A 15,657-nucleotide genomic window follows, 5' to 3' on the forward strand; every position below is an offset into this window, starting at 1 on the left:
ATATAGCTCAATTACTATTGCTGTAGGAACTATAAGGCCCCATCCCACTGATTTCAGTGGGGCTCTATGGGCGTATGGCAGTCTCAGTATACCCGTGTTCAATGCATTGTAGAACCAGGGCCTTAATTCTTTTACATTTCCTGACTTTGTTTTGAACTGGCAACCTTAAAGCATTTCCTGTTTATTTATATACATAAACACGCAGAAGAGTAAAGTTTAGGAAAATTGAGATTCACAGTACAATTGAAACCCATGTCCTGATAGAACAAATATATTTATAAACGTGATTATATATATATATATATATATATATATACATACACACACACACATATATCACATACACACACACACAAAATAGCAGTGTTGAATATTCTACACTTACCACAGGCTAAACTCTCCCCCATAGGATGCTGGAATGAGATAGAAAAGCTAGTGCCCTTTTGTGGAGACACTTCAAAATAAAGCAGCTCTGAGCAATCTGTAAAGCAGTAACTTCATTTAATAACTTAGTTTATTTAAACTTAGCCCCATTTAAGTGAATTATACACTAGCCATTCAAAACACTGGCAACTCAGAATCTTAATTATTGTCACTCAGCAGTTCAGTTTGCCTCTGGAAACTAAATATTGGGTCAGACATGGGTGTGCTACTTGAAATATTTAACCTACAGAGAGCCCTACACAAAAACTAAGGATGCTGATAAGAATTCAGTCATTTCAAACAATTTGTAAATAGCAGTGATTTGGAGAATGCACCTGCTGTGGTGGTGACATCCAACTTACAAATACAAAACAAATCAGCAGACTATTACAGAGAAACAAAACTTCATAACATACAATTTACCTTCGTTTATAGTGTTCTCAGAGAGACAGCTGCCAATAAGAGTGTTATATGCCACTTGATGCCGAAGAATCTCAATTATAGCAGGTACACACTTTGGATGGGTAAATGGAATTTTACTGACGAGGGCTCCTGTTATACCTGATTTCTCTGTGCCCTTATTTATGAAATAACTGTGCTTCGGGCAATCTGGAAGAGACTGATGAAGAAATACCTATTTTTGTGAGGAATGGAAACTTGGAAAGGCAAGATGGCTAGTCCTGATACTAGAATGTTACAATGGATCTGGTACCAAAAAAGTCTTTTGTGGGGCACACATTTGTCCAGTCTGAAATCCCTGGCCACACCTCAATGAAAATATCACTCAGAAACTGAGTCAATTGAGACCAAGCCCCTCTCCTGCAAAAAATACCTTTTAAAACACAGGATAATCTGCACTGAGCTTCATGCCAAAAGACCGTGAGTTCTAGGGTATGGCTACACTTGCAGCTGTATAGCGCTCCGAGTTAAACCTGCCTTCATACAGCTGAGTAGGGAAAGCGCCACAGTCTGTCCACACTGACAGCTGCCAGCCTACTGTCGTGGCCACATTTGCAGCTGCATTGGGAGCGGTGCATTATGGGCAGCTATCCCAGCATTCAAGTGGCTGCAACGTGCTTTTCAAAAGGGGGGGGGGGAGTGGAGTGTGACAGGGAGTGGGGGGAGAGAGAGTGGGTTTTTGGAGTGCTGAGAGTGTGTCAGCACGCTGTCTTGTAAGTTCAGACCCTCCTGCTTCTCACCTCACTCAAAGCAAACAGCAAAATGTTTGCTTTTTCTCTCTGAAACAGCACTTCCGCATTCCTGCAGCTGATCACAACAATGAGAAGAGTGGCCACTTGATAAGGGGATTATCACAGCGCAGTAAGGTAACTCTTCGTTCACACTGACACCCGGGAGTTGTAGCCAAGGCACAGCAAACGTTATTCCTCTCAGGGAGGTGGAGTACCAGCAGTGCTGAAGCCGTGGAGATACAGTACTGTACTTGCCTTGCCAGTGTGGACAGAGAATGAGGTACAGTGCTCTGGGAGGCTTTATTGCGCTGTAACTCACAAGTGTAGCCAAGGCCCTAGTCTCAGTTGTTCTTGTGAGGGCTGTTAATAAGGGCGGTGAAGGTCATAGCGAAATTAACAGCCTTTTACCTTTAATTTAGGAGAAGTTAGTATCATTCAGTCATTATACAGGTAAAACAACAGAAAGAGGATATTTCAGGCCAAGCCGTGAACAGAGTGCTCTCACCCGACAGACCCTAATCTCATTCACTTTCCCATACTGCCTTTCAGAAGGAATGTGCTTAGCTGTGCTATCTCTTCACCACACTTTTCCCAGAGTCAGGAATCCTGATAACCAGTTGTGACGCATGGCTGGAAAGGGTTAAACATCCTGCAAAATAAATAACCCCCAAAAGACATGTGGGGAGATAATGTTTGTGTTTTTGTGTATTTACAGATGTATGAGTAGGGCAGACAATGTAATAAACAGTCCCGGTCTATGCTATATTCTTATACTTCAGAGATCAAAAGAAAATCCTAGCATTTAAATGAGTTGTAAACACGGGATATCTCTGTAGTCATCCCTCTTTAAAGTGTATAGCAAATAATCTGTGAATGGTGGAAGAAAAAGCACATGGCTATAGAATTAACATAAGGCAAAGTACCGGTGAGGGACCTCCTTCAAAGTCATGCTAATTACCTTTTGAACTCCAACTTGTCAAAAGACATGAAATTGTATAAAGGATCTTTGGGTCCTGATTCTGTCATCTTAGATCTGCTTAGGCTTCATCAGGGGAAGTTGGAGTCAAAAGACTGAAGTCCCAGTTATGCTAGTACACCCTGAATATGATATTTGGACATTGGACTATAACCTATGAACTATTTCTAAAAGAACTCTATGCAACTACAAAGCTCACCATCTCTGCTAGGAATCTGCACTTAAATGAATTGAACTCATGTCTGTATGTATACTGATCTTTTAACCATACTCTTTTTTTTTTAAATAAAGTTTAGTTAATAAGAATTGGCTGTAGTGTGTATTTGGATAAGATCTGGAATATTCAATAACCTGGGAGGTAATGTGTCTGATCCTTTGGGATTGGTAGAACCTTTTCTTTTATATGATGAAATAAGATTTACAGAAATTTGCATCACATTTGACGTGGGTACCTGGAGGGAGGCCTGAGGCTGGATCACTTTAAGGGAACTGTGTTGTTTGGACTTCTGAGTAACCAGGAAGGTAATAAAGAAGCTGTTTTATGCTGGCTTGGTAAATCTAAGTATTGGAATATCCAACCGCTTTATGGGGATTGTCTGCCCCATTCTTTGCAGTTCACCCTAATTGAGTGATTACAGCTGGTCCCCACTAGGACCCCAGTCACCCAGTGTTCCATACTGTCTCACAAATAGTTGTGTAACCAACTGGCAGAGCATGTATTGCATGGACCATCTAGGGGTGGTCCAACTACCAAATAACTTGTTTCTGCCACTGATTGCTCCTACAGCTAAATTAGAAGAGGTTTATGGGCAGCTACAAAGGGTGTGGGTTCAAACCCACCTAGCGACTCATTTGAGGGGAAAAAGGTGCTCTAATCTTTTTAGTGCAAGGACTCCTGAATAATTGCTGAAGCAATTTTATTTTGCAAAACATATTTGATAGTTTATTTAGATGTGATATTTGTTTTAATGTAATTTTAGAATATATTTGTGCAGCAAGTGAAGGTATGATTGTAGCGAGCATAGGAAAATCCACACTAGCATAGGTAACAGTGGTAGTGAAGATGTGGCAGCTTAGCCCACCTTAGCACAAGCCCTCTGGAGACCCTGGACACACTATAATCACACCTTCATTTGCTGTCTAGACATAACCTTACTGGTTCTGCCTTGGTCAAATGGGAGCTGTTGCTTTAAGAGCAGAGCAGGGCACTGAACTGAGTGCATATTAAGGAGCAATTGGGCAGGGTCGGGTGTAGAATTTTACCTGTGTGTCCAGAAAGAGGGGGGAGGGGGAAGAGATCCTCCCTGTTTAAAGCTCCAAAAAGGTCAGCACTTAATTTAATAAGCTTATTTTTCCAGAAAGAAAGTCTTTGTTCTTGAACGTGTAACATTAGCACTTGGTAGGAAACTGGATGCCTTAGGGCATTGCTAATAAGCTACAGAGTCTCTCACCCATATCTAGCACAGCTCTGTAGAGATTAAAGTTATTTCCATCTGATGGATATGTAGTGGTCTCTAAAGAGGAGGACTTTGGTGGGTCTCAGTTGCAGCTATCACATTATAAAAACTCACCCACCATTGCCCTGCAAAACAGCCACACTGCAGAGACCAAGAACTACATGGGCCATGTAGTTATCCCTGTTATGTGTAGAGGAAGTGCCCTCTTCTCCAACTGCCCCCGTCCCCCTTTCAGAATTAAGGAATGCTAGCAAAGCAGATGGATGTGGGAAATTTGCCCTGCCACTGCTTTGTAGATAAACAGTGGCTTTCACCCACCAGGGCTGTCCTGCCAACATCTTACACCATTACTTAACCTCAGCAGTCTTTAAAATTTATATTTAAGGTTATTTTTGAGTAATTTCTAAATATGCAAAATAGCTCCTAGACTAAGGCTATCATAATACTAACTATGAAACTATTGTTTTTAACCACTATGTACCACAAAACAAAAAACACAGAAAAAACATTTCAAAAAGAAATCAGTTAAATTTATGTATAATCCGATTAACTAAAGGAGTGACTAATTTTTTACATTCTTTCTGCCACTCATTGTAATAAAGACTATAACAAATAGTAAATTCACTACTCTTACTGTTATGCAGTAGGGAATTCCATTTTTAAATCAGATTTAAAATGGAGTGACATGATCTATGCTAAAGATTTTAAAACTGAAAATCTACCTCGGAAGCATCTTGGATATACTGGAGAATCTCAGATTTGAGACTAGTCACTAACAAATTCTGCTTTTGAAGGAATTAGAGGGAAAGTGGTAGACAAATTTACTTAGGCTAAATGCTTTAAAACACACCACCACCACATACAATTGATATGACTCCAGTTACTACACACAAAACAATGTCTCCTTTATCACCTTTATAAAGGTGTCAAATTGCCTTAAATTATTTAAAAGTAAGGGGGTTGACAGAGTTAAAAAAATTGGAATAATATACTCCCTGATGAGCATTCAGTTATGTCAGAATTCCTGAATATTGGCATTGCTTACTGACATACAAGAAGTGTTTACTTAACCACATAAATGCAGACAAAGAATAAGAGCAAAATGACTTGCATGTATCAAAAGTCAGAACATACATACCACAAAGAAACAAGAATTATTCATAGCCAAATCTTCCTTGTACTCATCATTAAAGGTAAATTGAACAATCAATGCATGAAGAGAAGCTAGCTTCAGTCCATCAATTGAAATTCCTAAAGCCAGGTAATTTTTAGATTAGTATTTCTGGATTGATTTGTAGTTATTCATGAGACATGGAAAATGTTCATTCAATTTTTACAAACCAACAGTCATCATAAAGAAGATAGGGAAGTGTTTACCCCAATTTTACAGATTGGGAATTGATACACAGAAACTTCACCAGGAAGTCTATCATAGCTTCATATTAAATCTTGATGTCTCATGTCCCAGTCCAGTGCCTTATTCACAAGACTATTCTTCCTCCTTATATCATCTATTCTTGGTCCTCTACATATTATTTTCCAATGTCAGGTCACATTTACATGATAGCACATTAATAATGTGCTAATCACATCTGAGCTGATAGGAATACTAATCAGAGGATTTTCTTTCACAGAGAAGGTAGAAAATCTGGACACATCTCCTGCAAAATTAGCATGAGGGAGGTAAAAAGGAAACAAGCTATGTAGAATACTCAAAAATATTTAATCTTACAGATAATTAAACATGCCTGTAAGCTTCTGTATCTCTTGAATACTGGATGAGGACATAGGAAAAGGCTGATGAAACATCAAGAAAAAGCAAGCTGACAAATCCATGCTGAGTTCATCAGTCAGTGGTAAAAAAGCAGGGTTGCTGAGGAAAAAAGGGTAGAAAGGCAAGCTTGTTAAAGAAGACACTGGTGTGACAAGGATTCTTAGTGCCCAAGGTAAAATGAAGACACACATATGGTATAGAGGATTCTCTTCCCACCTCAAGAAAAATCTCCCTCTGGAAAATGCAAGTATAGACTAGATGTCATAAAGCAAAGTCTATATGAAGACTGATAGAGAAGGAAGGTGAGCCACAAAAAACAGGCAGGATTCTAGCTATAAATCAGTGCAGTGTGGTTAAGAGGGGAGTTTCCCCTCAAGCCTACCCCTTGTATTACCTGTTCAGACAGTCAGATTAAATGATGCTGTCCTAGGAGTTGGGTCATGCAAACAGTTTAAAATGTTACACAATTTAATTACAATACACTTAATTGATATTTAAAGTTAGGAGCTTGATGCAGGAATTACTGGATGAAGTTTTATGGTCTATGTTGTACAGGAGGTCAGACAAAATCATCTCATTGGTCCTTTCTGATCTTAAGATTTATGATCCCATGGAATTCATACAGTTAATATAAATTTGGACATAATTTTAAACTCTTTTGGGAAAACAGTCATCTGATTGTGCAGAGTATTCCCAAGACGGATAATGCTGTCAATACAGTAGTGTTGCTCTTGTCTAACAGTGGGTTTGCATCTCCATTATATGATCATAGGATCAATACAAATGATGTCAATGTCATTTGATTTGAAAATCCATTTATATGTTCAGAAATGTCAATAATGCCTTTGAATCTCACCCATCTCCTGCCTGAGAATCCACAATTAATGGGGAAATGGGAAGTTTGTGTGTTGTGTTTGAACTTCCAACAGTTACAAATACTTTTGTTCCACATACTTGGGAGCCTGAGGGAAGAAAGAAGACAGGTATGAGTCAGTGCATTTTTTTTCCCCTTATGAAAATATAGATGAACATACTGCTGGTGAAAGGTGCCAGACTAGAAGGCCTGGTGTCTTCCAGTCATATATAGTGCAGGCACAACCTAGACAGCTACAATGCAAGATCTCCATCACCTAGCCAAAGATTGCCTTAACCCAGATTGCCAAAGATGCCAGTTTGACCATCATAGCTGACACTCTTTTGTGACATGAGCATGTCTTCATTAAGAACCAAAGATCCACCAGTTCATTTCACACAGGTCACTGAATGACTTTTGGTTGCTACCATGCAGGTCTTAATTAGTACCAGCAACCTAGAAGTGGCAAAGTCTCCAGTTTCCTGAACAATCATGTCCCTTCATTAAATAAGTGCATCACAGGGCTTTGTTTGCCACAAACTGTATGCATCTTTCTGGACTCTGCTAAACAAGCAGTTTACAAATTAATTTGTTCCCACCTTAGTGCCAATCATGAAGAACCAAAGGATACAGAAATGTCATTCTAGTTGTTCCACTTACAAGGAACCATCTTGCATATGAACTTGGATGTAGTGAAACCTTAAATTGTTCCCAATTCCATTTAGCGATCTTCTGCTCGAAAGGAAACTCATATTGTAGAAAGATAGTTACTGCACCAAGTGAGTTCACCCTTTAAGTACACTGGATTCTTTTCAAACTACAATTGTAAAAACTAAAGTTCAGTTCAAAAAAATAAGCTAACACTATTTTAATTTTTACTGTTTATCCATTTTTACCAGGATTCAGCTCTTCTTCCAGAACTTGATATGGAGATAGATAATATTCAATGTTCATAGGGGTTCCTGAAGTAGAATTAAAAATTACAATTGCTTACTACAAAACATCAATTTTGAGCTGGCAAGAAAAAAAAATCTTTGAGAGAACTGGGCGCAAATGTAAAAACAAATTATATTTGTAAGTAATTTTCAAGTCATTATAGTGTTGAATTATATTTTACTTCTAAAATCTCAATGAGAAAAGTGTATAGAATCAATTTAATTTAATCTTTTGAAAGGTATATTATACTTCAATTGTTATATAGCCTCATATTCAGACTGGAAAAGACTTAATTTAGCAATATTTTAATCTCTCTTCTTAATACTTGTATTTAAATGTTAGAATTTGGAAAGAACATCCAACTGGAATACACAAATAGGCAAAGTTTCTTAAAAATTAACTCATCTGCCCTGGGGAGGAAAGAAAGCAATAATACATAGACAAGAGACTTTCATATGGCTCAGCATAGCAAAAGTGTGTATTGAAGATTCAGAATTCAGACATTTTCACAAAATGTCTGAATTCTGAGAGTTAAAGCCCAAGGCCCCTGTTGACTACAAATTTATGATGATCTAGAACAAGGTGCTAAAACCCATCAGTTCAAGTTAGTCCCCCTTTTAGGCAAGCAACAGTATCTCTTTTGCAACTATGGAGAGTTTCATAGTTACTCCCAAAATTCCCCACATGACATCAGAAAGTTACTAGCACGGTTTTTAAGCTGGTATGATATCAGGCTGCTGGAATATATTGCTTGCTCTATGGTCCCCAGAGCATCTTTCCATTACTGTAAATGTACAGTGCTTGGGAATACAGAACCTCCGTCAGGCATTACTTCAATACAATTAATAAATATAGCTAATGATGCAGCTCAGTACTGAAGGATCTTTGCTGTGGGTACACCGTTTACTCAAATTGGGGGTTTGTTTTTTTAAATCTAAACAAAAAAAAATTACCTCCAGTTCTTTGCACAAGGTGTCCTGCTTTTCCATGAAGTACTTCAGTAACTCTGTTTACATCCTGTGTTCTAATTTTTTTACAAAATACACACTGATCAGTGGTTCTAGAGTGACAGTGCTATTTAAATCAATATAAAGCCATTTCATTCCATTAAATATTCTCTCTTCTCTTTTGATTGCCTTGGCTTTAGGTTTTGTGCAGTTCTATGGTAGTTTTCAGAAATTCTCTCTCAGGCAACTCACTACTGCCTTATGTCTCTCATCATGCACAGTCTTAATGCTTGGATTTCCAGCTTCAGCTGGGGCCCTCTCTGCTCCCTTGTCTAGGCTTGCTGCATATTTAAAATTTGACATGTTTTGGTTTTGTACACCCCGGCTCTAAAGGGCGTGGTGATGAAAATACTGGAATGACAGACAGATTACTGCAAGGGCAAGGTGGGAGGAAGTATGAATAAGTGACTTGGATAAACTGGAACTCAAGTGAGACTCTCACACATCAACCCACATACAGTGCAAGTATTAAATAATGAGCTGCAAAATGGTAACAGGCTGAAAGATCTACTCAGCTGTACAAACAGCTTACTCATCAATTCACAGTTAACTGCTCAGGATATTTGCTGACAGATTTGTGACTAGTGAGGACATGGCATGTTAGCTCAAAAAGAAATGACCATTCTTAATAAGGAAGCACTATGCAAAAATAGTCTAATTGTATGTTCTCACATTACAGCAGGACCTTATTTGATGAAGCTAGTTAAGTAGACAAGTCTCCAGAATAGGATCTTCAATTTTCAGGGCTCCCAGAAAGGAGGCTCAGTCACATTCTGGGGTGCAACTCTTCATTGGTCTGGATTGCATCACCACCTGCCCTGAAATCTTGGGTGCCTCACAATGCTTTGCTCTTGTAGCTCCCAACCTGGGCTGCTCACAAACAGCCTGCTAGCATGCAGGTCACACCCTGAGTGTCTGAGATAGCGGAGGGGCAACAGTCTCACACCAGGCTGCCTCTAAGAAACTGGACAAAGGAGACAAAAGACAACTGCAAACCTGGAGTTTAAAGGCTGATAGACTCAATTTAGATTAATTTATGGACAGGTCTAATGAGAGGCAAATTGAAGGGGACCAGGTCGGAGAAAGCTGGAACCCTTAGAGAGACTGCACCAAGGGCAGTCAACAATGTGGTACCAGAATTGGGGATTGACCTCAACTGTCCCTGCAGAAGAGGGAAGCTTAAAAAGTAGTTATATATTTATATACACACGAGGTATGGAGGTAAATCAGCTCCAGCAATGGCTGGCTGACTCAGAACAGCAGACACAGCAACAACTGTTTGAACAGATGGCACCACACCAGCAACAGCTGTAGCAACAGATGGCAGAACTACTACCAACTGCTGCTACTCAGGGCTCCGCCCATAGAGGAAATGTGTCTCCCACACTTCAGGGGAGCCATTCCAATCCAGACACTTTCCAAAATGTTAAACGATGACCCAGAGTCATTCTTAGTAACTTTTGAAAGGGTGGCCATGGCCTCTCAATTGCCCCCAGCCCCGTGGGCAATCAGCTTGCTCCACTCCTCATTGGGGATGTCCAGGCAGCAGACTTGACGATGCAGTGCCCAGAACTATGAACAAGTCAGGATGGCCTTATCGGGCAAACCACAGGAGAACACAGGCAGCTGACTGGTTTCTGGACAGGATAGGTTACAGGCAGCCCTCTCAGGGTCTGTGGGTAAGATTTCCCTGAAATAGCAGACACACCATTTTAAGCATCCCACCAGCCTCTTGCCCCAACCTACACAGGAACAAAGGCCTAGTGAAAGTTGGAAGGAGGATGCTTCCTCCAAGCTGCTAGAAGACAAAAGGACAGACTCGATAACCTGTTACTGCTATGGACAACAAGTAGCAGTGAGACTATGAAAGGGTGGATCCCCTGAGGACACAGGAATATCCCCATTTTGCCTTTAAGGCAGACTTGTTGTATTGCGTAGCCCAGGACAAGCAAGCACAGGAGATATGGACGGAACTACTAATACCCCAGGTATATCATCGCAAGCGTCTAAATTTAGCACACACACACACAAAACACCATGTGCAGGACAAGATAAGAAGTCAAGAATTTCTGTGCATCATACCCCAAATGTGCTAAATTAGTGGCCACTAAGCAAGTCCAGCAGGCTCTACTAGTATCCCTTCCTTTGGTGGAGACCTCATTTGAATGAGTAGGAACTGATCTTATAGGCAGAGCCTCTGCTAATCTATTGGGGGCCCTAAGCAGGAATATGTTTGCCCCGCCAACACACACAATACTAAAACAGGCAAGTTTGGGGGCCCCCTTAAGACGCTCGGGGCCCTAAGCAATTGCTTAATCTACTTATGCCTAGCACTGGCTCTGCTTATAGATCCCCTACAGAAGAGCCTTTGGACACTAACATATACTTGTTATTGTAGACTATGCCACCTACTACCTGGCAGCCATGCCACTCCAGTGAACGAATGCCAAGACTATCGCTATCTTCACACGGGTAGAGATTCCCAAAGAGATCCTGACAGACCAGGGAACAAATTTCACATCCTGGCTGATCAGAGAGGTCTGGGAACTACTGAAAGTCAAAGCATTATGCTCATCTGTGTACCATCCGCAGATGGATGGCCTAGTGGAAACATTTAATCAGACACTCAGGAGAATGCTCAAGGAATTCAATATCCAGGCCCTTGACACTGGGACCAACTACTCTTGACCCTACTCTCCACCATCAGGGAAATACCTCAAGCATCACCACGCAAACGGCTATCTGGGCAACAGGCATACGAGACCTGGTATGGGAAACATGGAAAAGCCAGGCTCCAAGAGCTGGAAACATAGTACAATTCTGTCTTAAAGTTATGGGAGTGATTGGAGTTTATGGGGGCATAGGCTAGAGAAAACCTCAGAGAAACATAGGAACAACATAAGAAAGGGGCACAAATGCATGCCTCCCAGCCAGGCAGAGTTCTACTACTACTTCCAAGCTCTGAATCAAAGCTAATGGCCAAGTGGCAAGGTCCTTATAAAGTGATAAAGAAGGTAGGAACCATGGACTATTTAGTCAGACAACCGGGGGGGAGGGAGGGGGAGGAAAGGAACAAGTTTACCATGTAAATTTGCTGAAGCCCTGGAGAGACAGGGCAAACCTCTTCATCATGCTGAGGAACCAGAATTGGTACCCTAAATTAATGACTATCTAAAAGAAAGCTCAGTGCCCCCCAGAGAGCCTAAACCTGAAGCAAAAGTAACAGGCATTCCAACTGGTGGCCGCTTTTCCAAAAGTATTCTCAGCATGACCCCACAAAGACGTCCATGCTCCACCATCACATTAATATAGAACCTGTTAAAGTAATACAGGAAGGGCTCTGACCAATCCCCAACAAATTGAGGGGAACCATCAAGAAAGAGCTCAAGACCGTGTTAGAACTTGGGGTAATAGAGGAATCCCAAAGTGACTGGAGGAGTCCTATTGTGCTGATTCTAAAGCCGGTCTGCTCACTGCGTTTCTGTATAGACTTCAGAGAAGTGAAGGCAGTTCCAAAATCTGATGCCTACCCCATGCTATGGGTAGATGAACTCTTATATTGGTTGGGAGAAGCCTAGTACATTACCACTCTGGATTTGATGAAGGAGTACTAGCAGATCCCCTTAAGGCCGGACTCTCAGGAGAAGACCGCTTTTCTATGCTGCTTGGCATATTTCATTTTAAGACAACGCCCGCCAGATTACATGGGAAAGCAGCTACTTTTCGACAGTTGATGTGGTAGTGTACTTGAATGACAGTCATTTATAGCAAGAATTGGGATTCCCATCTGAATAAGGTAGCCTCCATATTCCAGTCCCTGAGGGAAGTCAAGTTAATGGCTAACTCCGCTAAATGCACGATAAGAAAACAGGAAGCCCGTTATCTAGGGCACATGGTTGGCGGACAATAAATCTGCCCATTGGTGGATAAGATTCATGCCTTACAGGCCTACAAGACCCTCACTGCCAAGTCTGGGCCTCCCTAGGTATAGCTGGCTACTACTGTCAGTTCATACCACATTTCAACAACATAGCAGTCCGGCTAATTGATCTAACCAGGGACAACCCCTAAGACAGGTTTTATGGGTGCCCACCTGGGAAAGGGCCTTTTAAGAGTGAAAGGGCATACTCTACAGACACCCAGTGTTGTATTTCCAAACTTCGAGAAGCAATTCATATTGCAAATAGATGCGTCAGAGGTAGGACGAGAGGTAGTCTTTCCCAAGAGGTAGATGGAGGAGGACACTTGATAACTCTTTCCTCACAAGAAGGTATACTTGGTGATACAAAAGGAATACTTGGCCGACAAGTGAGCGATAGAGAGACCACGGTACTAGCTCCTAAGAAACCAATTCATATTAGTTACCGATCATGGCCCCTTGCACTGACTGAATGTAATGAAAGAGGCAAACCCGAGGATAATGAAATGGTACCTGTCATTACAACCATAAGCCTTCTGGTTACAACACTGAGCAAGAAGTTTGGATAGAAATGCCAGTTTTCTGTCAAGAGAAGTAATCTTCACTAGCCAAGGCTTGGCTTTGGCCATAAGGGTTTACAAATGGGGTTTACAAACGCTTTACTGAGCATAGGCAGAAGGGAGAAGAGTCTTTTCTACTTATAGGCAAACAGATGATCACACCCCCAAACGTCTGCTAGAACTGCCAGTTGTGGTGGCATGCACCCACAGCTGCGACCAATAAAGAAAGCAAACCCAACTACAAAGGAGGGAGAACAGAAAGCTGGCTAGACCGTCGGGCTCAATGGGTAGTTATCAATGGCTCAATGTCTAGTTGGCAGCTGGTATCAAGTGAAGTGCCCCAGGGATTGGTTTTGTTCAACATCTTCATTAATGATCTGGATGATGGGATGGATTGCACCCTCAGCAAGTTCGCAGAGGACACTAAACTGGGGGGGGAGAGATAGGGTCCAGAGTGACCTAGACAAATTGGAGGATTGGGCCAAAATAAATCTGATGAGGTTAAACAAGGACAAGTGCAGAGTCCTGCACTTAGGATGGAAGAATCCCATGTACTGCTACAGGCTGGGGACGAACTGGCTAAATCGCAGTTCTGCAGTGGAGTCTACAGTGAACAAGAAGCTGGATACAAGTCAACAGTGTGCCCTTGCTGCCAAGAAGGCTAATGGACTGCATTAGTAGGAACACTGCCAGCAGATCGAGGAAAGTGATTATTCCCCTCTATTCAGCACTGCTGAGGCCACATCTGGAGTATTGTGTCCAGTTTTTGGCAACCCCCCCCACACACACACAGAAGAAAGGATGTGGACAAATTGGAAAGAGTCCAGCGGAGGGCAACGAAAATGATTAGGGGGCTGGGGCACATGATTTATGAGGAGAAGCTGAGGGAAGTGGGCTAATTTAATCTGCAGAAGAGAGCGGGGGTGGGGGGGGATTTGATAGCAGCCTCCAACTACCTGAAGGGGGGTTCCAAAGAGGAGGGAGCTAAGGTGCTCTCAGTGGTGGCAGATGACAGAACAAGAAGCAAAGCTCTCAACTTGCAGTGGGGGAGGTCTAGGTTGGATATTAGGAAAAACTATTTCACTAGGAGGGTGGTGAAGCACTGGAATGGGTTACCTAGGGAGGTAGTGGAATCTCCATCCTTAGAGGTTTTTAAGGCCCGGCTTGACAAAGCTCTGGCTAGGATGATTTAGTTAGGGTTGGTCCTGCTTTGAGTGGGGGGGTTGGATTAGATGACCTCCTGAGGTCCCCTAGAAAGCTGGGACCCCTAGAAAGACTGCACCAAGAGCAGATGGCACCATGGCAAAGATTTCTAGCTTCCCATTGGGAGAAAACCCAATATCCATGTATACTGCTGTGAGCAAGTCTATTATACCAATTTCACATTGCAAAAAGAATAAAATCAAAGGCACTATGTACTCAAGATTACCTGTACAGAAGGGACATTGAATAGAGATCTTTTTCCAAAGATTGCAAGGCAAGATATACCTTAGCTTTCATGTCACTAGGAAAGAGAATACGGATTATTAAGAATTAAATAATTGACAAATAAAAGCTAATTATATTTAAGAGATACAACCTATTTCCCGGAATTTGATACAGATTTAACAGGCCTTCTAGAATCTTTCCAAAGGCATCATAATTCTTCATCCTAACAATAAAGAACAAATTATTACAGCCAAAATACCAAAAGATGAATGAAACACACCATACAGCTTTACATAGTGAGGTGGAAAGATTTCATACAGTGCATAGAGACAGTGACGTAAACCTGGTTGTAATATTTAGCATTTCACAACGTTGTTAAGAATTTTTTTTTTTTTAAAGAATATATCAGGAAATGTGACTTGACTCAGGCACAAAGCAATGCAATTAAATTTGACATTACTTAAGTATGCATCACTGAAAGCAATCAACAGGCATGGTATACGTATCTGACAGCTGGAGATGTAACTTATCAGCTAGGAACAGCACTTCTTGACATTTCAATACAGTTAGTCGTGCACTACACTCCCCCATAATACAATGAACCCATAAATAGTTCTTTCATCAAAAGATCTCCAGGTTCTCTAGTCACACTAGATCTCATAACACCCCTGTGAAATAGACAAATTTTTAAAACAGTCTGAATGGGTAAATTGAAACACAGAGGATAAGCAACTTGCCCAAGGATACACAACAAGTCAGTGTTAGGGCCAGGAACATGACTCTGAATCTCCTGACTTCACCACCAGACCAAATTCTATCTCCAACCAGAAACTTAAGCAAACCATTTAATTTATCTCTGCCTCAATTTTCCCCATCTAAAACATGGGGATAGCAATACTTCCGTACTTCACAGGCACATTTGTTAATCTTATTTCACCAGTGGTTTGAGGCCCACAAATGTAAGATGTTATAAAAATGGAGAAGTATTATTACATTAAATTTAATACTACTTAATAGGGTCCACCATTAGCCAATTAAAGACCATAAAGTAATGAATATCTGAGATGGAGTTAGATTGAATGGTATACTCTAATGGGGTGGTTTAGTATACTTTCCCCCTTATCACTACATATT

At 41.1% G+C, this 15,657-nt stretch overlaps 1 protein-coding gene across 10 annotated transcripts in view; it reads right to left on the minus strand.

Moving 5' to 3' along the window:
* LOC101932396 (mediator of RNA polymerase II transcription subunit 1-like) overlaps window positions 1–15,657 on the minus strand; it is a 45,248-nt gene that overhangs the window by 2,747 nt on the left and 26,844 nt on the right. For 6 of the 10 annotated variants that reach the window (XM_042844787.2, XM_065583823.1, XM_065583819.1 and 3 more), the window contains 9 exons: window positions 14,675–14,746; window positions 14,525–14,599; window positions 8,563–8,633; window positions 7,570–7,635; window positions 6,677–6,782; window positions 5,795–5,919; window positions 5,185–5,297; window positions 847–1,042; window positions 386–481 (listed from right to left, as the gene is read on the minus strand). In XM_042844787.2, coding sequence (XP_042700721.2) covers window positions 386–481; window positions 847–1,042; window positions 5,185–5,297; window positions 5,795–5,919; window positions 6,677–6,782; window positions 7,570–7,635; window positions 8,563–8,633; window positions 14,525–14,599; window positions 14,675–14,746 — 920 coding nt within the window. The remainder of the gene's footprint in view (window positions 1–385; window positions 482–846; window positions 1,043–5,184; window positions 5,298–5,794; window positions 5,920–6,676; window positions 6,783–7,569; window positions 7,636–8,562; window positions 8,634–14,524; window positions 14,600–14,674; window positions 14,747–15,657) is intronic. The other 4 variants (XM_065583818.1, XM_065583816.1, XM_065583817.1 and 1 more) reach the window with 4 other exon arrangements.

This window comes from Chrysemys picta, chromosome 2 (assembly GCF_011386835.1).
Source record: "Chrysemys picta bellii isolate R12L10 chromosome 2, ASM1138683v2, whole genome shotgun sequence".
In the NCBI taxonomy this organism is placed as follows: Eukaryota; Metazoa; Chordata; order Testudines; family Emydidae; genus Chrysemys; species Chrysemys picta.